Source organism: Phaseolus vulgaris, chromosome 8 (genome assembly GCF_051622355.1).
Source record: "Phaseolus vulgaris cultivar YP4 chromosome 8, ASM5162235v1, whole genome shotgun sequence".
NCBI classification, from domain to species: Eukaryota; Viridiplantae; Streptophyta; class Magnoliopsida; order Fabales; family Fabaceae; genus Phaseolus; species Phaseolus vulgaris.
In genome coordinates, this window is record NC_143505.1 from 44,384,634 (window position 1) to 44,409,287 (window position 24,654).

The window sequence follows — 24,654 nt, forward strand, 5'->3', positions numbered from 1 at the left end:
ACGAACTTTATTTATCTTCACAACAGAAATTTATTCCAAAATATATATCTTTATTAAATTATTTTGATTATACAATTGTCATATTTAATTCAAAGTTTTACATCTTATAACTAATCATATATATATATATATTATTTATAATGTATTATATTTTTAAGATGTATTCAAAAGTTATTTTTAGTTTTTATAGTTTATTTTTTACTTTTAAAGCAGAATAAGACTAAAATAAAAATAAAAATATTATGTATATCATAGGAATAAATGTACACTATTTTATTTAAAAAAAATTCTTTCCTCTTTAAGTCCCGCTGTACATCCATAACAACCATAATTACATTTTTTTTTTCAAAATTTTTGTTTATTATAGTAGTTATTGTTTAAAATCATGTAGAAACTTCTAAACATTTTCTTAAGTAAAAGATAAACTTACAAATTTTTTTTTATGTTTCATTGTTACTTATAATAAAATCACTGTGATAAAATGTGATAAAATTTTAAATAAGAATGAAATTTGAAAATGCCGATAACACTCTTTTAAAAACACTTTTTTGTAATGGCTTAAATTTATTTAAAATTACAAACTCAAGATAGAAAATAATGAAATAGAATTTGAGTTTCATGTTTTTTTTTATAATTTGTAATATTTTATCAATTATGGGAAAATATATATATATATATATATATATATATTTAGTAATAGTTCAAATTTATTTAAAACTACAACCTCAATCGAGAAAACTAAATAGAATTTGAGTTTCATATTTTTTTTTAATAATTTTTAATATTTTATCGGAATTAAACCAATATTTTTTCATTAGGTCTATACACAACCAATAATACATGACAATCATGGCAACACATGTGACATCATTAAATAATAAACCAAAAATTCATCCTCAATAGTTTAATCAACTTTAATCGTGAAAAATATTATTGTTCTTGTCAGTTGACCTGCTCGTTGGTTGACTCTGATGACAAGCTCTAACTTTGTCTGTCTTTGCTGGAATCTGCTCTTCCCTTTGTTGCGCTGGAACACGACTCCGTTGAAACAAGAAGTAGTAAGTTTCAGTATTAGAAACAACGTACCTTAACCTGGGATCTCAAGTCCCTTTTATAGTTTACCTCTTGTAACAAGTTTCTATCACGAGAATATAATCTCAACTGAAAGTATACTCAACAGGAAAATATTCTGTTCAAGGGCAAACCCTCACGGTATTACAACAGAACGAAATCTTTTCTCTAGGGAGTGCATAAAATAATAACAGAATAACCATCAGGGTACCAACTCATGTACCAACATCAAGGGTTCAGTCTGTTTACGTAGGCGCCCTCAGCGTGGTGCTACACTCTTCTTCTGCATACATGCAACCTAACCTTTACGTGCCCTAGCACACATGGCTTAGGTTTAAAAGAAAATGTTTTACTTGAACTAGACCCTGCGCACTAAGCGCACCCCAAGGTCTATAACTACCCCTCGTTAGCCACCTAGGCCTTATGAAGAGTTATACGAAAGAAGGGACTAATATATACATCTGGGGCCTAATCACATGGCCCGCCAACTTGGCCTGCCAACTTGACCCCAGAGCTGAGCTGACCTGTCTATGGCAGGTGTTGAGGTCCGACCACCGAGCGTTGAGCTCTGAGCCCTCTGGTCCAGTACAATTATATACAAAAGAAGAAAATGCAATGGAATATGCTTATCTTTTCTTCGCCTTGAACTCGTATAGAGACTCGTTTAAATTGTTCCTATCTTTCGCACCAAATCTAGGTTTCACACCGCTCTTAATAATGTTCCTTCGCGTGAGAAGCTTGCGGTTGAGGGAGTGAGCGCGACAGCGAAACAGTGCCTTGGGGTTTGGTGTCTTCCTCTTTTTACGCTTTTCTAACTTATAGCTTATCCCTGTTTTAAAATTATGAATAAGTAATAATAAACTAAAAAAATATGGGAGAAGACAAATTCTTGTTGTTGCTTCTGAAGTTTTTCCATATCTTATTCCTTTATTTTGCTATGAATATTAACTCTCTACAGTTAACAAATAAAGAACAAACAAAACATTTGTATAACATGTAAAAAGTAGAGTTAAGAACACGATGACATACCTTCTCTACATAATGCTCTCTGGTGACCAAACCTATTTTGAAGGTGGTCTCTAGAATCATAAATTTATGAAAAATTAAGATGTTTTCGAATATAAAAAACCTAAAAGAAGAAAATATAGAGGAATAACAAAGGTAGAGAAATGGTGATGACAAAAAACCATAAAATCAAATTGGAAGTAACTTTTCCGTAAAATATGAGAAATGAGAATATAGTTTAGTTAATGCTCTGTATGATTTTATTTAAATCCATAAAATTGTTACTGAAAAGCGTCTTATGAGAACTTTCATCATGTACCCTCTGCCTCCTCTTGTTGAGTTCTTCTTATCCCTCTAGTCACATGTTTCAATCAAATTTCAGAAGACAAATGTCAAATTAGTGTTTCATAAATTGAAATGCACATAAAGAGAATTACTGATTGTTGTGATGGTGCGCGCAACTCCTTTTGTTGAGTCTTTTCCCTCCCTCTAGTCACAAACTTCAATTACAAATTCATAAAGCAAAGGTCAAATTAGGGTTTCACAAAGATTAATCAAAATATAGAAAGAGAAAGATAAGTGAGAATGAAAGTATGATTTTACATAAAAGAGGAAAGGAAAGAGAAAAGAAAGAAAGTGAGAAGTAGGATAAAAAAGAATGTGGGAAGTAGGATAAAAAAGATTGTGGGAAGTAGGATAAAAAAAGAATGTAGGGAGTAGGTATGTGAAAATGAGAGAGAGAAAGTGAGAAGTATGGTACATGGTTATGTGTAATGGAGAATCATAAAAGCTATTTCTTAAATCAATTTTAAAATTACTACAATAGGGGAGAGTAATTAGGAAATATTAACTTTTGAAATTATAAAATGTCTAAATAACCAAAATAAATTAATAAAATAAAATATTAAGTAAGGATAAAATAGGGAAAAAATTTAAAGCAGTTAAAGTGGAAAATCCCTTTTATATATAGGTATAGATTATGTTCTTGCAAGGGAGATGAAACCTAGAGAACTATTGAGAGGTTTCATCTTCCTTCTTCCTATCGGGCGGTTGACCTACACTTCAGCTTACTCCTTCAGTCTTCGTGCTACTCCTTTGGGTCTCGGTCAGCTTACTCCTTCAGTCTTCGTGCTACTCCTTTGGGTCTCGGTTGCTAGATCACTCAATCTCCTGAAGAATGTCAAATGGGGGGTACCTGCAGAAGACACTTCGACGCATCAAGTCAGCAAAGGATGTTCGACACTCGGTTGTCAGAATTAATGGTGTACCTACTTCTTGGAATGTGCGCTATTTATATTATTTTAATGAGTTTACCTTGTTGGGTCAGATTAGTGAAGTGGGCCGTACTTAGAGGTGTATTACCTAATTCATAATGATGATTTAACTTTACTGACCTTGATTGAGCGTTAATGGACCGAGGGTGTCGGTCGTCCTACATGGACGTGTATCATTCAGTCGGCTCGGTTGTGGGGATCGAGTCTACCAATACAGATTATATATTAAAGGTAACATAATATACACGGAGCCCTTACAATTGAATGAAGATATTAACACAAAGCATTCACACATTTATCTACACAAACAAGTAATTATCAATGTATATATGTGTGTATTTTGCAATTTATTCATAATTGACATTCTTTGTAGAAAACAAAATTTGTAAAGAATGAAACACTTAGAAGGATGACTAATCACTCGCATTGGTTAAGCCAATTTACACCAAGATATAATGATTTTAAATTTTATATAATAGTGATGATAATGACATTTTTTTATTCGTAATATACTGTAAATTTCTATTGTTAATAAGTTTGCGAATAATAACATTGTTTAATATATATAAAAAAAAGAAATGCGGATACAGACGCGAGAACGCCTATGCTCTCACTAGTATATATAATTATTTTATCTATATTAAACAAGGAATACATTTGATATATTATTTGATTGTTTTGAAAATTTTGGGAATATGGAACCCTAATTCCACACCACCCAACGACACCATCGCGACCATCGTCGACTTGCAATCTGCTACCACCGTAGACCTGCACTCCGCGACCACCGCACGAATCACTACCACCACGCGATGTCCTCTGTCCAATCGCTACCACCGCGCGACCTGCTCTGCTCGATTGCCCCCGCCGCACTCGTTCAGAGAAGACGCACCACCTCCGCACAGAGAAGACGCAACGAAACATCCCTAGGTTAGCGTTTGACCAGCGCCGCCGTCGCAACTCTCTGCGACGCCTGGTTCCTCCAACGCCAGGCCAGCAGTCGCCGCCGCGGTGCAGCAACAGTCGCAGCCTCCAACTACGCCTCCACCACTGGGAAGTTGGCCGTGAAACCAGTGGTCGCCGTCCAGCTGCGAGAAAGACGGTGACGAACCCTAATAACAGCAGGTCCAGGTTACGTAAATTAACGAAACTGAAACCCTAAATTGAAGATTTGGGGGTTTTAGGGTTTCCTACTACAGGTTCGGACTTGTTAGCCTTTTAAAATGGCAGAGGGCTCTGCGGGTTTCCTCATTCCATGGACTTGTTTGATCGATCGAAAAGTCTGTCCTGATAATAAAGTATATTCCATGTCCGGTCAAAGGAAGACTTTTGCTCAGGCTTTGGGAAATACATGTGACATTCCTTTGTCCCAACTACCTACCCCTTGTATTAAGGGTGACATGATTGTTGTCCAGATTGATGAGGCAGATTACTTGGCTGGTCTTGAGGATTGCAAAACCCATCTCCATGGTCGGGTTATTCTATCTAAGGGGGATAAACCTCTCACACACCAGGATTTAACTAAAAAGTTGCAGCCGGTGTGGAAAGCTCTTGGACCATGGAAAGCAATTCCTCTTGGAAAGGGTTTCTATGAGTTTGAGTTCGCTTCTATAGAAGACATGAGATGGGCCCTCGGAATGGGTTCCCTCAAGTTATCTCCTGGTTTATTGAGATTGTTTGCCTGGACAAAAGACTTTGTCCCAGCTACCATGAAGAATACCAAAACTCAGACATGGGTTAGAATCTACCATTTGCCTTTGGAGTATTGGAAACCAAATACAATATATTCCATGGTTAGAGGCCTTGGTACTCCTTTGTCTTTGGATGAGCATACTATGAGAAAGAATAGGGGTATGTTGGCTAGAGTGTTGGTGGATATTGATCTTCTGTCCCCTCTCTCCGATCAACTTTTGGTTGAACGTCCAGGCTTTGCTTTTGTAGCTGGTGTGGAATATGAATGGCTCCCTCCTTTTTGCTCTCATTGTAAGATGATTAGGCACGAGCTTGCTCAGTGTCGGGCGATCCATGACCAGGGTCGTGTTCTTGGGCCTCAACATAAACCTTCTCAGAAGGCATCTTCTGATGAACGGGACCAATGGAGGACCGTGATTCCTAAACAACGTTAAGAATATAGGAAAAAAGATCCGGAGACAAAACTCGTGGAAGGCCTCATTGATAAGTTGAAAGTTGATGAAAAAGGTGGAGGGGAGGATGTTTTTGCAGATATGCCTCCTCTTGAGGATGCTTCAGATCATGATAGGTCCTCACCCAAGTAGGGGTTGTCCACTCCCACTTTGGATTCACTAGCTGTTATGCAAGCTAAGGACCCAGAGTCAAATTCAACAACTTTTATTGATGATCATCATGTGGAGGTATCTGTTCCTGTGATTGTACCATCTCCGTTGCGTACTACCTCTCCTCGGAGGGTTAAATCACATGCGGATACTAATGCACCAGTTCCTAATGTGGAGGTCTCTACTATTGTGACTGTACCATCTCAGTCGCCTCATCCCTCCCCTCGAAAGGCTAAATATCTTGGGGATTTTAAAGCAATATCGTTGGTCCTTCAAAATCACTTTTCTTCTCTTGATGGTTTGGAAACTACAGATGTGGGAGTTGATTCTCATATTGGAGCGTCAACTATTCCGCCTACCATTGTTGGAATTAATTCTGATCATATTGAAAATCAGGTTGTTTCAAAATTTTGGGCTGACTCTAATGACATGGAGGAGGATGACAGTGATAATGGGGAGGAAACAGTTCGCACTAAAAGAAAACCAGGGAGACCACCTAAGGGGACTGGTAAATCCAGGAAAACTGCTAAGGCAGTTCTCTCTACAACGTCGCAATGAAGGTCTCTTCATTTTTTTAGAATGTCAGAGGATTGGGGAACCACAAAACTGTGGAGATGTTGCTTAGTTTATTTAACCTACATAAACCTCTCCTGGTTTTTCTTGCTGAATCCATGATGTCGTACACTAATGCTTTCCACGTCCTTTTCAAATCTGTTAATATGCATTTGGTGGGTACGTCTCCTATTGTTAATAAAGTTGCTAAGCTTTGGTGTTTGTCGGTTCCTAATCTTGTCCAAAATTTCTTGGTTAATGATCAATTTATCTCTGTAACTTGTCGTCTGCAGGATAAAAGTTTTAGCTTTGCAGGTGTTTATGGTGCTAACACATACTTGTCTAGACGATTTTTATAGAGGGATCTTAGTTTCTTCACAGGGCCTTGGTGTATTCTGGGAGATTTTAATGCTGTGCTCTCGGCGGATGACTGTAAAGGGGGGGTGGCTCCTAATCAGGTTTCTTGTAATGAATTCCTGGACTAGATTAATACTAATGATCTTTCTTGTATGCCTTTTACTGGATCTTGTTATACTTGGTGTAACGGAAGGAAGGAGAGGGTTGCATAGAATTCACAGAAGACTGGATAGGGCTTTATGTAATGGAGTGTGTCTAGATGAATGGGAATCTTGTTCTTATCAGGTTCTTGTTAAAAATTGTTCTGATCATTCCCCTATTCTTGCTAGTCTTGCTAGTAATTCTTTGCGGAAGGTTAGCAATTTTCGTTTCTTTTCGATGTGGCTTCAGGACACTTCGTGTCTAAAGCTTATTCATGATTCTTGGGCTAATCAGGTTGTTGGTTGTCCTATGTTTATCTTGCAACATAAGTTAAAAAGGTTGAAACTTGAGCTCTGTGACTGGAATAAAAATTCTTTTGGTAATGTTCATAATGGAGTTCTTCTTAAGCAGGGCATCCTTCTTGGTATTCAAAAAAGCTCAGAGACTGCTAGTTTGTCTGATAGTGATGGACTTCTCTGTCAAGAAAAGATTGCTAAGGAGGAGCTTGATCATGCTCTTCACTGTCAATATTTGTTTTGGAAAGAAAGGGCTAGGATGTTATGGTTCAAGGATGGAGATCGAAATACTGCTTTTTTCCATGCGGTGGTCAAAAGGAGATATAATTCTAGTGGGATTCATCGTCTACGGATTGATAATGAGATTACGGAGGATCCTAAAATCATTGAGGATCATATTTTGGACTTTTATAAAAATCTTTATGCTGAGTCTATTTCTAATGTTTTGGATACTGGTAATATGGAAGATTTTATTGGTACTTATATTCCTGCGATGGTTTCCTCTGAGGAGAATATGATGTTGATTAAGTGTCCAGATTTCTCTGAAATTAAAAATGCTGTTTTTAATCTTAACGGTAATAGTGCTCTTGGTCCTGATGGTTTTGGTGGTGTTTTCTATCATTCTTGCTGGGAAATTATTGGGACAGATGTTTTCAATGCTGTTCAACAGTTTTTTAAACAAAACTGGGTTCTCCCTGGAATGAACAGTAATGTGGTATCTCTTATTCCAAAGGTTCAGGGTGCTGATTCCATTAAAGATTACAGGCCAATTGCTGTTGCTAATTTCAAGTTTAAGATTATTTCCAAGATACTGGCGGATAGGCTTGCACTTGTGGCTGCTAGAATCATTTCTCCTAATCAATATGGATTTGTGCAGGGTAGACAGATTCAGGATTGCATTGGTATTGCTTATGAAGCTATTAACCTGCTTTCTAAAAAGGTTAGAGGAGGTAATGTGGCTTACAAAGTTGATATTCATAAAGCTTTTGACACTCTAAGTTGGAAGTTCTTATTATTAGTTTTAAAACACTTTGGTTTTCACCCCTCATTTGTCGGTTGGATTAGTACAATTCTCCATTCAGCTATGCTTTCTATAAGAATAAGTGGTAGTTTGGTGGGTTTTTTTCCTTGCAGTCGAGGGGTAAGACAAGGTGATCCATTGTCTCCTTTACTTTTCTGTCTTGCAGAGGAAGTTCTTAGTAGAGGTCTCTCTAAGCTTGTGAATGATAAGAAGATTTTAAATATGGCCAGTCCGCACGGTTATCTCACTCCCTCTCATATTTTGTATGCTGATGACATATTTATTTTTTGTAGGGGGGATATTAAGTCTCTTAGAAATTTGAGTTCTTTTCTTAAAACATATGGTGATTTTTCTGGTCAATATATTAATAACTCTAAAAGTAGTTTCTTCACCATGGATAATTCTCCAAGATTTGTCACCAAAATTCAAAATATTCTTTCCTGTAGTCATGGTTGTTTGCCTTTCCATTATTTAGGAGTGCCTATCTTTGTTGGTGCTCCAAAGTGTCGGTTTCTTCAACCTTTGGCTGATAAAGTTAAATTGAAGCTAGCATCTTGGAAAGGTAAATCTCTTAGCATGATGGGTCGAATTCAGCTGGTCAATACAGTGATTACTGGATCTCTAGCTTATAGTTTTAATATGTATAAGTGGCCTGTTTCACTTATTAAGCAAGTTGAGCAGTGGTGTCGGAATTTTATTTGGACTGGTGATATTCTGAAAAAAGGTATTGCTACTGTTAATTGGGGGAAAATTTGTTCACCTCTTGAGGATGGAGGCTTGAATATCATTAATCTTCATCATGAAAATAATGCATATCTTCTTAAGCTTGCTTGGAACTTTGCTTATAGCGACAAACCTTGGTCTTTACTCTTGAAAGCCAGGGTTCTTAAATCAAAATATGAATTTCGAACGATTTATAGATCTTCCTCTCTCTGGCCTGGAATTAAGCAATTTTATTCTACCATACTTGACTATACTTATTGGACTGTTGGTACAGGTTCTTTTATTATTTTCTAGAATGATAAATGGTGCTCTACTACTTCTTTAGCAAATATTGCAGGGTTATCTGATGGTGTTAGCATTCCGGATACAGTCTCTCAATTTTGGATAGGTTGTGATTGGAATATTCCCTTCTCTTTACAGCAGATGCCTCTTTTTTTTTAATCATATCATGATTAGAGAGGAACAGGATATTCCTAATTGGATTCTAAAAGAGTCTGGTCGTTTCACTCTTAAATCGGCTAGGACTTTTTTCTTAGAACTAGGAGTTCCAGGTGGTTGGGGTAAATTCATTTGGTCTTCATCTATTCCGCCTTCCAAAACTCTAGTACTCTGGAAAAATTTTCATGGGCGACTTCCTACAGATCAACATATTCAGAATAAAGGTTTGCATATATGTTCTATGTGTTTGCTTTGTGAAAAGCAAGAGGAATCTATTCAACATCTATTTTTTGAATGTTCTAACGCATTGCATATTTGGAGTTGGGTACGACAAATTTTTCTTACTTCTCATTTCTCTAATAAGGATGATCTACTTTCTTTTATTAAGAGTGATGGTAGTCCTTTGGTTAAATTGATTAAGCTTGCGGTGATAACCTTTTCTATATGGATGATATGACGTATGAGGAATTATGCTAGATTTCAGGATAAGATTGGGGTTCCTAAGGCTATTTCGATAATTAAAAATTTAACTTGTCTAGTGGGAAATTCGTCTAAAGCTTCAATGAAGAATGATATGTTGGACTTCAACGTGATTAAGTTTTTCGGTATTAAGACTCGTAGTGGTAAAGTTCTTCGTCCTCTTCCTATTAGATGGGAATTTCCTTCACCAGGCTGGGTCAAAATTAATACTGATGGGGCTGCTAGGGGGTATCCTGGGTATCCTGGTCTTGCTACTTGTGGAGGTATTTTTCGTGGGAGTATGGGAGAATTTATTGGTGCTTTTTCAGCGTTTCTTGAAGTTCAAACTGCTTTGGTTGCTGAGTTTTATGGAGTTATACATGCTATGGAGGAAGCTAAAAAAATGGGACTCACTAATGTCTGGCTTGAATGTGATTCTGCCTTGGTTTGTGTTGCGTTTACTGCTAGGACTAATGTCCCGTGTATGCTTCAGAATCGATGAAATACTTGTCTTAATTTTTGTGGGACAATCAGGTTTAGGGTAACTCATATTTTTCGTGAAGGGAATGTGTGTGCTGATAAGTTGGCTAATTTAGGATTTATTCATAGAGAATCTCTTCATTGGTATAATAGATTCCCAACTAGTATGTTCTTAGAATTCTTTATGAATAGGTATAATCTACCTATGTATCGTTTGTGTTAACATATGGATTTTGGTCTAGTCCCCCCATATTTTTGTATTTTCTTTCTTTTTTCTTTTTTTTAATAATATTTTTTTTTCATGTGATGACAGATGATTGTTGTTTCTTGAGGTGTCAGCTTAGCTGAGATGTCAAGTTGCACAGTGATGTCTAACACGAAAACTTTATAAAAAAAAAAAAAGAATACATTACTAAATTAAATCACATATAAATAATATAACTACTTTAATTTAAAATATTTTTAATATGTTAATCACGTTAATTAGTATTTTTTATTTAGTATTAAACTAAACCTGATTTATCATAAAATCTAAAAAATAAAAGTTAGAAAATACTAGAAATTTAAAACTGACAAATATTTTTGTAGTGGTTAAAAAGGAGAGAATTATATTTATAAGAATTAAAAAGTATATATGCTATGCCTTGTATTGTATATATAAAAACAAAAGAGTGAAAAATAAATTTAATAAACATTTTATATATTAAAAAAAGTCTCACATTAGTTAAAAAGTTAAAATTAAAAGTAATTTTATAAACATCTCCTTTAATATAGTAAAAACTAAAAGCTAACCAAGATTGTACGTCAAATATAGACTAAATAACAAATAAGTAATTATCATTAATTTTATATGTCTACTTTTTTTTTATCGATTTTAACAAAGTTAAAAAAAAATAACTATTATAACATTTGTTAAAATAAAAATATTGTCAAAATTATAAAATTTTATCCATAAAGAAACAAATTATAAGAACAAATTATTTTTATCAATTTTTATAATTTTATTGTGAATTAATTTTTATTTTGAGTTAAAAAATAAAGGCTAAAATGATAAAGATTTGTTTTAAAAAAATAATAATAAAGATAATTTTTATTATTAATTTATAACAATATATAATATAAATTCTTCATTTTGGTGTACACATTTCATACATATAATTTTTACACAAACAAAAAGTTGTTGATTTTATATGAAAAAACGCATGGCAAATAATAGAAAGCTAAATCTTAAATAAATAAAAAAAATAGAAGTCCATAAATAATTCAGAGAGTGCCAAATAGAGATATTGGGCCACTCAAATGGGCTGAGAGTTTTCAAAAATAGTCTATATATAAAAGGAAACTTCTTCTTGCACCCCCACAATGTTATGCAAAGAATAAACTCTCCCTGTTATTTTTTAAAAATCCTAAAATACACTTGAACTGTATTTTTTTTTTTTGCGTTCAGGATTATGAAATCCAGAAAAATTTCGGATTGACACTTCTGGTAAAATTTCAGATCCACCAATCCGTAATTCATAATATGCATTTCACATTAAAAAATCCATCATTCAAAAAATGTATTCTAAATCCACCAATCCATAACAGAAATATGCATTCCAGATTCGGAAATTCATAATTTTAAAAAAAAATTATGGATCCACCAATTCATAACATAATTAGGCTTCCGGATTCAGCAATCCAGAAATAAATAATTTATGCAAAATTTGCTTCCAAAACACCTCCTCATCCAGAAAAAAAAAATGATTCAGTTTCGGATTGATGAAACCATAGCACACTCTCAGATCCCGATTTTCGATAAGCATGGTGTCCTTTTTCAAATAATGGTGGGGGTGCAGGAAGAAAAACATAGGAGTGCAGGAAAAAGAAGCCTATATAAAAAGCGGGTTGTTAATAGTCAAAATATTGGGCCGAATGAGTGGGCCCAGATTTTTTTAACGACTGGGATTAAGAATATAAAGAACAAGTGGTGAATAGGAAAACTGTTGGGCCAACCGAATAATTTCAGGCTTTTCAATAAAAACATGTTGGCAATTTCTTCCTGCACCTCTACATTTTTCTTCCTGCACCCCTACATTCTTCAAAAATAGTCAAAATATTGGGCCGAATGAGTGGGCCCAGATTTTTTTAACGACTGGGATTAAGAATATAAAGAACAAGTGGTGAATAGGAAAACTGTTGGGCCAACCGAATAATTTCAGGCTTTTCAATAAAAACATGTTGGCAATTTCTTCCTGCACCTCTACATTTTTCTTCCTGCACCCCTACATTCTTCAAAAATACCGAGATTACTTTACATTTTTCTGGAATAGAAAATCCAGAAGACAAAAAAATCATTCCAGAACACATTTTTTTTTTATTTCCAGATTTTTAAATCCAGAATTCATAAAATATGTTCCAGAAAAGATGTTCCAGAAATATTTCGAAAAGAATAATCCGAAAGTCATTTTCTAAAGGGGGCAAAATAGTCTTCTCTGAAAATGAGAGGGTGCAGGAAGAAATTTGTAGAGGTGCAGGAAGAAGTTGCCAAACATGTTGTGTATATTAGAAGACTGTTTTTTCCTGCACCTCCATATGTTCTTTTTTTACCTCCATAAATTTTCGTATTTCAAAATATATCCCTCTATAATATTTTGGATTACATAATCCTGAAGTCTTTTTTCAAATGTGTGTTCGGATTACATAATCCGAAAGCTACTCTATGGGATTGACATAAGAAGGATAAAAAGGTATTTTCACGTTTTATATGGGGTGGCAGAAGAACCTATGGAGGTCTAGGAAGAAGCAATCATATTAGAAAAGCAGGTTGCAAATAATAAAAAATGGGCACATCCTACATCTCCATATTTTGAGTGTTGGTTCTACACCCTATTAATACTATGAATGATAAAAAAATATCTTTAGTGTTAGAATAAATTTCCCAATTTGTTTTTCTTCTTTACTACTTAGGGTTGAATGTAGAGTGAGTCTTGAGCGGTGACAAGTGTATTTCTTGGAGCGACGATAGTCGTCTTGGTGATCGTTGGGATCCCTGTAGCGTTGGAGCTTTTCAGTCGCGTTTCGCTGAAGAAGAAGGTAATTTTTTGTGTTTCCCAAATTTGTTTTCTGTAATTTTTTCAAAATTCCTCTAATGGACATTATTTGCGTAAAAACTTGCATCCGACTAGTGTAATATGATGATCAATCATGGACGGTTGGGTAACAATATGTAAACCACAACATATTTTTTGGTGGAATTAGACAACCTTATTGTAATTTTATCTGAAAATTCATCAAAGCAACAAAATATAAGTTACATAACAATAAAAAATAATTTTTGAACGAGCTGAAGTTTACCTGGATAAAATGATTGCCATTTGTATTGGATAGAGTGCTCGTAGCTCGGTGCATGGGCGTGGGTAGGTCAGCTCGGTTCTTGAGTCCCAAGGGTGGGTCATGAGTTTGGTCCAGCTATATTGGTAAGCCCGTTAAAGAATAATTAAAATAATCTTTTGTCATATATTAATATAAAGTTATTAGTAGAATATACTTTAACCTAAGTGTGCGTGTTTGCATAGGTGGTTGTTAAGCTACGTAAATACATGCATATTGAAAAGATAAAATTGTTAAATAAGAGAAGCACCGTGAGTAAGGGTGCACACGTAAACAAAATATTTCCTTGCTGTTAGCACCTGAAGATAAGTGGTGTCCTGTTAGCAAATAGTTTTTATGTTATTATTTATGCTTTTAGTAGAGATAAGATTCTCATGAGAGAAAGCTGTTACAAGAGTAGTTATAAAAGGGGCTAAAGTCCCTCGGTAAAGGGACAATGTTTTTTAATACTAGACTGAAATTGGATACTTCTTTTGTTTTGTATGCTCTCATTGACTTGATCGTCGGAGTGTGATCAACAGGTAGAACCCCCTTTGTTTTAACGGAGCTACGTTCCAGTGCAATCAAAAGACGCAAAAAACAATCTAGAGGAGACAAGTTAGAAGCGGAGCTCTTCACCAAAGTTAACTGACGAGAAAGTCAACTGGCAAGAACACCATTAATGTGTCCAATTGCAACAATTCGATGGTTCCTAAAATCAAGACGTGGTTTGTTCATTAAAGAGAAAATGGTTGTTGATTGAATATGAGATAAACACACAACAATGACATTATATCGATTTGCAATTACATATCCCATATCAGGAATGATCATCCACTTATTTGTACCCATATGTACAAAAACAACATGATTAGTATGAAAATTGAACATGTATATAAACAATTTTAGATGTAGTCAAGGTAGAGGCCCCTCTGTTTTAACGAAGCTATGTTCCAATGCAATAAAAAGACGTAGAAAAGACTATAGGAGACAGGTTAGAAGCAGAGCTCTTCACCAGAGTCAACTGACGAGAACACCATTAATGTGTCCAATTGCAACAATTCGATGGTTCCTAAATTAAGACGTGGTTTGTTCATTAAAGAGAAAATGGTTGTTGATTTCATCTGAGATAAACACACAACAATGACATTATATTGATTTGCAATTACATATCCCATATCAGGAATTATCATCCACTTATTTGTACCCATATATACAAAAACAACATGATTAGTATGAAATTTGAACATGTATATAAACAATTTTAGATGTAGTCAATACATGATATCATTGACATGTGGTCAACAAGAAGTGAGTTCTTCAAATATTCCTATCGTACATCCCTCCAAACAAATCAGTATATTCTTGTCGCCACTAACTTATTTCTTTAACCAAGTTCATGCAGACAACAACCCAAGAGTGCAATAACCATAGTGCCCATCAGCCTTAACATCAACAACATTAGTAATGTATGGATGTAACCCTACTGGAAATTGAGCTATCAAAGGGACTTCTTTGGTTTTAGTAATGTCTTTAATCAATCCATTGCTAGATTTCATAGTAGAAGAACTATCAATTTGTGAATGTAATGCATCAACATTCTCAAAATAAGAAGGGATTCTCTTAGTTGATCTAGCAAATTTTGTAGCCTAACCCTTTTGTGCACCTTTAGTTTTGACCATATCAAGTGGTTCACACAAGACATCACATATAGATATGCAATTTCGTGCAACTTATTTGATGTTAACCTTACCAATAATGTCTACCTCTTTAAAGAGTTTCATGATCACCTCAAACTCATTTTGGATAGATAGCTCTATTGAACAATCATCTACTGAAATATCATCAAAGCTTAATCATGTCCATATGAAATGTACTTATTGTAGTGGTATGCTACCAACACCAAAGGAAACCAATTCAGAAGCACACATATGTCCATGAGTTGATCTAGGGGTACATCCACAATGACCTTTATCTAATCCAACATATTTCACTCTATCATTCTCTTCAGTAATATGTTAGAAAGCATACTTTGATACAAACCCAACCAACTTTTTGTTTGATGTGACATTAAAGAAATTACCAATTACAAGAAGGATCTGCTCAAATGAAGCTTTAATTGTAGTATGCTTCGAAGTAATCATTTTTTTCATGGTATCCCAATAATAACATAAGTCTCCCATTGAGGTTTGAAGCACCCTCTTTAGAATTCAATGTGAGGATTCAACCCTACAAAGGAAAAAAATATTAGTAGATAGTTTCCAATGAAATACTATACAATATAGGGTTAAGATGTTCATACTTGTTACTTGTTGTGTTTTCTGAGTGCATCACCCTATTCGTCCATGCCTTAACAATTTTTTCATTGTGTGAAATTAATCATGTATTACACACATATTCAACAAATATAGGTCATGGAGAACAAATAACTTCAAATGCGTGGACACGATGTTCAAATGCATCTACATGATCACAATCAACAATACATCCCCAAGCTTCCATCACTTTATCCCATGTCTCTTTTGGATGCACTAACATTTTGCACTTTGCTTTCACGTTCTTATCTATGTGAAAGCGGCATATGAGATGTTTTGATAGCTTGAAACCTCCATGGATTGGCTTGGTTCTTGGCTTGATGGAGTGATTGGTGGAAGCATTAAAGAATGGAGGTCAAATAAAAGCTGGAAAGAGATATTTGCTCCTAGGAGTGGCGTGAAGAGTGTGGAGAGTGATATGTTAGGCCTAATCACTTGAAGAATTTAGAGAAAGAGAGATCAAGAAGGGGTCTACCTTAGAGAGAGAAGACAAGAAGAGATTTGCTAGCAATATTGGCAGCATAACTTTATGTATTTTTTTATTTGAATTTCCCATAGCCAAGCACCTCCATTTATAGTAGAAGTAGTCGACCAATGATACAAAGAAAAGAGTGGGAAATTAGAATTCCAAACCATACAAAGTTGGCACCTATTCTAAGTCACAAGGTAAGTGTGAGTGTGTGTGAACAATGTGACTAAATTAGGTATAATGATTTGTGTAGGGTTTAATGTGGGCTGTAATTAAGCCCAATTATACCCTAAGTAGGTTTTAGAAGCTTAAACCTAACCCTAATTTACTCAAGGCCAAAATACAAGCCAAAATTCTATACTACTTTTAAGCAAGAAGATTTAAATCTTATTCTAGGTTATACCACTGGGTTAGGGCTCCTTCAAACATGTATAATAGAATGTCTCTTCTTAGAGTAGCTGAGTCCCACTCTTCTTGGATTCTTCTGGCCATTGCCCTAGTGGTTGGTCCTTTGTTGAGGGCTCTACCATCATCCACTCCCTTTTGAAAAGACTTTGTGCTCAAATCAATAGTTTATGCCTCATCATTTGTGCTACCTGTAAAAGGTGTTAGATCAATAACATTGAAAGTAGCATGTACTCCATATTCCTAAGACATATCTAACTTATGTGCATTATTATTTATTCTTTTGATGATTTAAAAAGGACCATCTCCTTGAAGACTAAGTTTAGACTTCCTCTGAGCAGGAGATCTATCTTTTCTTAGGTGAACCCAAATCCAATCTAACTGATTAAAAAATAACTCCATCTTCCCCTTATTATTATGTCTAATGTATTTCTCAGTTTTCTTCTGTATCTGAATTCTAATTCTCATGCAATTTCTTAATGAAAATAAGCTTTTGTTACCCTTTCCTTATGCTCAAATTCACGTGGATAGGCAAAGGTAACAAATATAATGGAGTATGGGGATTAAAATAATATACTGTTGAATAAGGTTCTTTGATGCTCTCAAATCTGCTTTGAAGACTTGAAGAATCTGTTGCTGTGTTTATGTGTGTCATTTAATAGATTTTGAGTTGTCAACTCACATATAGTATTAATCCAAGCTCACTTGATTCTTTATCTTTTTTGAAAGAAGTGTTTTCTAAAAGTTGTATGAATTTTAGTCAGTTGTTTCGAGCTTTCAATTAGTTGAAAAAACTGTCGTTCAAGGTCTTGTGACTTCAACAAGTTTTTTATCCAGTTGATTTGTCAAAACAACTAATTGATTGACACTTAGTGTTTTTTAAAGGTTTTGAAAAAACTATGCTCTCTTTTGTCTTTTATGTAAGGCAAAAAAAATCGATTATTTCAATATAAGAACTGACTATTTTATGTGAAATCCTTAATACAAAAATAAATCAATAAGTTATTTTTCACTCAATTAGTTGTTTTTCAAATCAATTAGTTGTTTTTCTAACAAAATTCTATTATGAATTCCAAAATATTTTTAAATATTTCTAACTGCTTTTGATTAATGATCTAATAGTTTTAATCCTTTTTTGAGTCCATATAAAAACTGTTTTATGATCATTTGAAATGAACAAGAAAGAGGGTTTATTAAAAACATTTTCAAGAGAATATTGAGAGCTTTTGGATCATTGCTTGTGTGTGAAATGGGAACTGGATTTTCTATTCATTTTTACTACTTCTTTGTAAAACCCAGGTGTATTCTAATTCCTTCTTTGAATACTATAATTGTGTGTAAGTCAGTTTCTGAAAGGGTTTCTGGAAACTATGGCGTTGCTAAGGAGTGTTGTGTGTTCTTGAGGGGTTCAAGATTAACATTCTTGGTTAAGAGTAAACCAGTATAAATCTATGTGTGAATCTCTATTTCCCCGATCTTATACACTACTTTATATTCCGCTCTTTGTTTTCTGGTATAAACAATTAGTTGTTTCGATAAAACAACTAATTGATTTTTCATAAAGAATTGTTAATCTGAAATTTTATCCATTTGAACAGAAAATCTATTGACTACTTTTACAAAACTTTTCATTCTACTTCCAATCTTTGCGGAAATCTTGTGAAAAAATTCACCCCCTCTTGTTTGGCCATACATTCTAACACATACTGATGCAAAACTAGCTTGTTTTGGCTTTTTCTTTGTTGTAGTTTTGTATGTTGCGAAAGAATGGACTTGAAAGTGACATCAATGGTTGAATTGAAGTGTGGAGAAGATGAAATGAAAAGAAGAAGTAGAAGCTTAGAAGAGGTGAGGCCAACTTCTAAGAAGATTCAAGCAAAATAGTAATAGAAGTGCAAACTTGAGAGTGAAAATTTGAAGATAAATGAGCTAGCAATTTGGGCAGCATTTCATTATCAATTCAAATATGAAAATTACATGTCTAAGCACCTTTATTTATAGTCTAAAATGGTGCCAACAATCTGATTATACTCTCCACTTAAATCTTGACAAATGTCACTCTATAATTGGAGCAAATCCTCTCCATTCATAGTGAGACAAGTGACGGTTTGTAAGTGGAGAGGAATCCTATCAAATGAGGTGCAACTATGTGTCACTCATGCTTTCCATGTGTTGGTTCAGCTGGCCATTCACACTTCCCTTGCCATGTAAGTCCCACCCATGCCTCCTTAGAATGCTTTCCAAAACCCTAAATTGTCTAGGTTTTATTTTGGGCCAAAAGAAGCCCAAATGTGACTCTATCTAGGTTTTTCTATCTTATTTACATCCTATTCTACTAGGCCCAATACATGGCTAAAAAAAATAGGCCCTATACCTGGCTCAAATACAAGCCCAAATAAATCCTACACCACTCTTTACAAAACTTACAAGGCTAAAAATAAGAAAAAGACTTTACAATCTCTTCAATAAGTCTCGATCTTTGTCTATCGTCTTAGCCGAAAGTTTTGAGGTCGGATGATTTTCATCATCTACAACTTCAAATGGAGAAATGTTAGTAGTCTTATGGACCACTCTATTGTATGCAAACTCTATATGGGGAAGGTACTCATCCCAAAATTTGTGATTTCCTTTCATGATTGACCTTAGCGTAGTTGATAGAGACCTATTGAATACCTTTATTTGTCCATCAGTTTGAGGATGAAAAGAGGTTGAAAAATTAGTTTTGTTCCTAGCCTTTCCCAGAGAGTTTTCCATAAATGATTAACAAATTTTGGATCTTTATTTAAAATTATAGTGTTAGGTAGTCCATGAAGTCATACCGCTTCTCTAAAGAAGAGTTTAGAGATGTTGTTAGCATCATCCACTTTATGGCAAAGTATAAAACGTGTCATCTTGCTAAATATATCCACTACCATACAGATGGATGTCTCAGAAAGCCCTAAAATAAAATGCATGATGATGTCTTCCCATGGGGCACATGCAAGAGGTAGAGGAATATAAAGTCCATGAGGCATTGTCTTAGACTTAGCTTTTAAACAAAAAATACATCTATGACATTGTCTTTGGACATCTTTTCTCATATGGAGTCAAAATAAATTTTCTTTTAAAAGATCTAGAGTTTTATCAACTCAAAAATGATTCATAAGACCTTCTTCTTGTGACTTTTTGACAAGGAATTTTCTATATGTTCCTTGAGGTATACACAATTTTCCTTCTCTAAAAAAATACCCCTAAAAAAAATGTAGAAATCTCCTTGTGCCCTATGTTTGCAATTAACAAAGGTGGCTGCAAAATCTTGATCATGCTCATAAAGCTCAGGTATGTTTTCAAATCCAAGAATTTGGGCTCCAAATTAGAAAATAAGGCATGTCTCCGAGATAAAGCATCAACCATAATGTTTATATTTCCCTTGTATTTGATAACATGAGGAAATTGCTCTAGAAATTCCATCATTCACTTTGCATGGCGTTTGTTCAATTTACGCTGACCCTTAAGATACTTTAGTGATTATTATGAATAAAAAATTCTTTTGAAACCAACTAGTGTTCCCTAGTATGCAGGGTCCTCTCAAGTGCATATAACTATTTATCATAGGTGGGGGTAATTGAGCGCTGCACCATGTATTTTTTCACTAAAATAAGAAATTGGGTGCCCACCCTGCAATAACACTGCTCCTATGCGTACTCCCGATGCATCACACTCTAGGTCAAAAGTTTTTGAAAAGTTTGGAAGTACTAGAATGAGTGCATTGATGAGTTGAGCTTTCAGCCATTAAAAGACTTTCTCATGTTTCTCACTCCAACATAATGGAATGTCTTTCTTCACCAATTCATTGAGAGGTGAAGCTAGACTTGAGAAGTTGGGAACAAAACGTCTATAAAAACTTGCTAAACCATGAAATATCCTAACATCTCCTATATTCTATGGTGTTGGCCACTTTTGGACGACTTTGATTTTTGCGGGGTCAACATGTACCCCATTTTTGTTAACTATAAAACGTACAAAAACTACACTATCAACACAAAAAGTGCATTTCTTTACATTAGCAAGTAAATTATTATTCCTAAGAACTAATAAAACTTCCCTAAGATGAACTAAATGTGATTCTAGACTATGACTAAAAACTAGAATATCATCAAATTAAACTACTACATATTTACCTATACAATCCCTAAAGACATGATTCATAAGTCTCATGAATGTGCTAGGTGCATTTGTAAGACCAAAAGGCATTACTAACCATCAAATTTGGTCTTAAAAGCAGTTTTCCACTCATCACCCTCTTTAATTCTAATTTGATGATAACTACTTTTGAGATCAATTTTAGAAAACATAGTGGACCCATGCAATTCATTAAACATATCCTCAAGTCTAGGAATTGGATGCTTGTATTTGATGGTGATATTATTGATGGCTCTACAATCACAACACATTCTCCATTTTTCCATCTTTCTTAGGCACCAATAAAACAGGTACAACACAATGACATAGACTTTTTTACACTCAACCATTCTCCAACAATTCCTGAACTTAGGATTCTATCTACTTAATTTCTTTTGAATTAGTTTTGTATGTTGGTCTATTTGGTAGACTAGCTCCAAGCACTAAATCTATTTTATGTTCCATGCCCCTACAAGGTGGAAATCCAATTGGGCCTTCCTTAGAGAACACATCACCAATTTTTTTAAAAGAATTTTGACTCCAGGAGGTAAAACACTGGATTTTGAAAGTGTGGTAGTGCATGTAAGTGCTCATTTACAAAGAAGAAGGCTTGGAGGTTGTTAAAATAGAATAATTTTCTTAATTTTTTTTATCACATTTGTTTCTATCTAAATGACCTCGTGGGAAGGGACACTCTTCTCCCACGCCTCAGCATTATCCCTAAGAACTACCCTTTGATTTTCGAGGATTTTTTTTTCTTCAGTCTTTTTATTTTCATGTGTACTTGATCCTCCACTACTTGTGAAGGTGTTAGAGGAAAAAAAGTACAAACTTTTTATTATTATGGGTAAAAGTAATCTTGTTAGTAAGTTCATTATGCATAATTTTCTTATCAAATTTCCAATACCTTCCTAATAAGATATGACAAGCTTCTATGGGTACTATATCATATAAAATGTTGTCATTATACCCACAAAAAGATTGACTTTTACCTCTTTATTTACAGTTAAATCCCTCTCTTCATTTAACCACTATACTTATAAGGCTTGGGGTGGGGAATAACTGGTAGGTTAAGTTTTTCAACCAACCTAATGCTACAACAATTGCAACAAGAGCCACTGTCAACAATGAGATAACAAGTGTATGAAAGATGTTCTCTCTATGACTCTTGTTTCACAATAGGTTGATTGTTGAAGGTTCTTTTAATCATCAATAATTCTTTCTCACAAGGATATGCACCCTCACTCTTTTCTTTATCAGACACTACAATATCACTAGTTTTTTCCTCTTGGCTACTATATTCATCTTTGCCGCTTAAGATCATAGTTTTTCTATTGGGACATTGAGATGCTACATGACCTCTACCAAGACATTTAAAACATTGAATTTACCTAATGTGTGTATGTGGGGTTTGCACATCTTCTCCCTATCTATACTTTTGGGAGTTTCTAGTTTGGTTTGATCTTTAGGATAACTCTCCTCCCTTTTACACTCTCTTTTATACTTTTTCTTGGGATAAGAGTTAGAGTAAGAACTTTCTTATGACTTAATCCTTTTCTTAAATTTTGTTGTTCAACTTTGATACAAAGTTGGACCAAGTCATTAAGATCCCTCTAGGGCAGAAGTTCTACTTTATCCCTTATCTCAAGACTGAGACCACCTAAAAACCTATATATGGTGGTAGTTTTTTCCTATCTAATGGATGCTTTCATCATATACATCTCCATTTTTTACTTATATTCTTTTACACTCATATGCTTTTGTTGGAGTCTTTGGAGCTTGTCCATTAACTCCCTATTATAGTAAGAAGGAATATGGTGACTCCTCAAGGCTCCCTAAGATCATTCTAATATGTAATGGGAGGTTACTTATGAAGGCGTCTATCTCTTTCTAGGGATGTCCACTAATACATAGCATTATTCTGAAAGCTTAAGGTTGTCACATGTACTTTTCTTTCCTCACTAACATGGTGACATGCAAATTGTTGTTATACTTTCATTTCCCAATCTAAGTAGATTTCAACATTTTCCTTCCCATAGAAATGTGGTAAGTCAACTATGGTTTCTATTCTAGTGCTTTCTCTTCTAATTATTCTAGGTGTAGTTTGATAATAGTCATGCATTCTAAGACTCCTTTCTTCAGAGTGGGAATCACTAAACATAGAACTAGAGGGTTGAGTTTTTTTAAGTTTTTTCAATATAATCAACTCTTTCTCTGATCATTCTTAACTCCTCCTCTAAAATTACAAGATGAAAATCTCTTTCTCTTTTCCCTTCAATAATTTGATTCTCATGTTGTAATTTCCTTAGCTAAAGTGACAGGAGATCTTGAGCCATTTCTTTTAAAAAGGTTTTTGTAGAACTTAAGTCACTTTCACTAAGGTGAGTAGTATGTTTAAACATGATAAAAGCTTGTGTTAAAAACAATTCCCAAAGAGAAAAGCTAAGTTTAGTGCACTAGGTAGTTTCTCAGAGAAGGGAGGTGGACCACTGAGGATCACTAAAGTACCAAGACTTTCCTAGCCAAATACTATCCCAATACACTTCACAAATTTCTCTCTAAGCAAATTATGAAAAACACAACAAGATGTAAACATTAATAAAAACAAGAAATTGAAAGCAAAAAAGAAAAGCTCTAATATTATATGGATAACATATTAATTCATATTTCAAAAGTATTACAAACTCAAGTAGTATATCAACTGTGAATATGTCTCCTCCAACATACCATATATTTGATGTAGTAACATACCTTGAATCACCTACATTTCCATATTGAAGTGTATTGCAAACTAGTTAACAACGTTTAAACTATGACAATGTTTGGGTTTCAAAACACATTTGGTACTTTTGTGTTTTGAATTTTTCTAACTTTTTCTAAACTTTCTCAAAATTTTATATGTTGCAGGGCCTTAAAGAGGTATCTTGTCATGATAGTGTTGGTTTGAAGAGAATAAGGGAGCTTGATAGTAGACCATTCCTTGAAGCTATGAAGAAAAAAAAATACAATGATGAGGATGCGAAAGATAGAGCTTTAGAACTATGTTCATTGTGGGAAGAGTTTACAATGAAAATAGGGTGGTATCCATTTACAATTACCATAATTGAAGGGAAAGATCACGTGTGCCTTACTTAAGCTTATAGATATTACTATTTAGTCTTAATCAAATATGGCATTTTCTGTTACAAGCACTTTGAAGTCTACTTAATTAGAAATAATGAATATTGAGAAGTTTAATCCTTGTACCTTTGATACCTATATACTTGGTTAAAATTATTTTGGTTCGGGAACATGTATTTCTTTGATCATATGTTTGAAGGGTTGATTTTACCTACCTTCATCCATATATGTACTTTTCATGGTTACACAATTAAAAGAAAAATAATGTAGAATGACATTGTTATATGAACTATTATGACCAGTATGTAGATTATATAATGATGTTAGATGATTAATTTTAGAACTAAGATAAACAGTGCCTATATTTAGGAAAGTCAGCCAGAATGTCTTTAAATGAGGTCATAATATGTTTGGAACAGGGTATCTTCAACTTTCATTCTGATGTGCTTAACCAACTTGCATGACTCATTACCCTAGTTTGGGACCATATCTTTTCAATATAGTGATTTGATCTATACAATGGTTTCATTATTTTTTCTATTATATGTTTTTCTAGCAGAGATACATGGCGACTCCTAAAGAAAAAGTGGTGAAAAAACAAGAAGAATTTGTCACACCAGTAACATGCTACGGAAAAAGAGTAGGCAAAGGAAGATGATGATGATAATAGCACACCAAAGCAATTACAATTAACAAGTACACCATGAAAACAACTCAACTCA

General features: G+C 34.3%; 1 protein-coding gene across 1 annotated transcript; it reads left to right on the forward strand.

The window, feature by feature from the left end:
• Positions 1–4,573: 4,573 nt before the first annotated feature.
• LOC137825198 (uncharacterized) lies at positions 4,574–5,476 on the forward strand. Its single transcript, XM_068630871.2, has one exon. It carries the CDS (start codon positions 4,574–4,576, stop codon positions 5,474–5,476), a length of 903 nt encoding a protein of 300 aa, XP_068486972.2.
• Positions 5,477–24,654: the final 19,178 nt, after the last annotated feature.

What these genes read in the sequence shown, in the direction of transcription:
- LOC137825198 (XM_068630871.2), top strand. Translation starts at nt 4,574, where the DNA reads ATGGCAGAGGGCTCTGCGGGTTTCCTCATTCCATGGACTTGTTTGATC.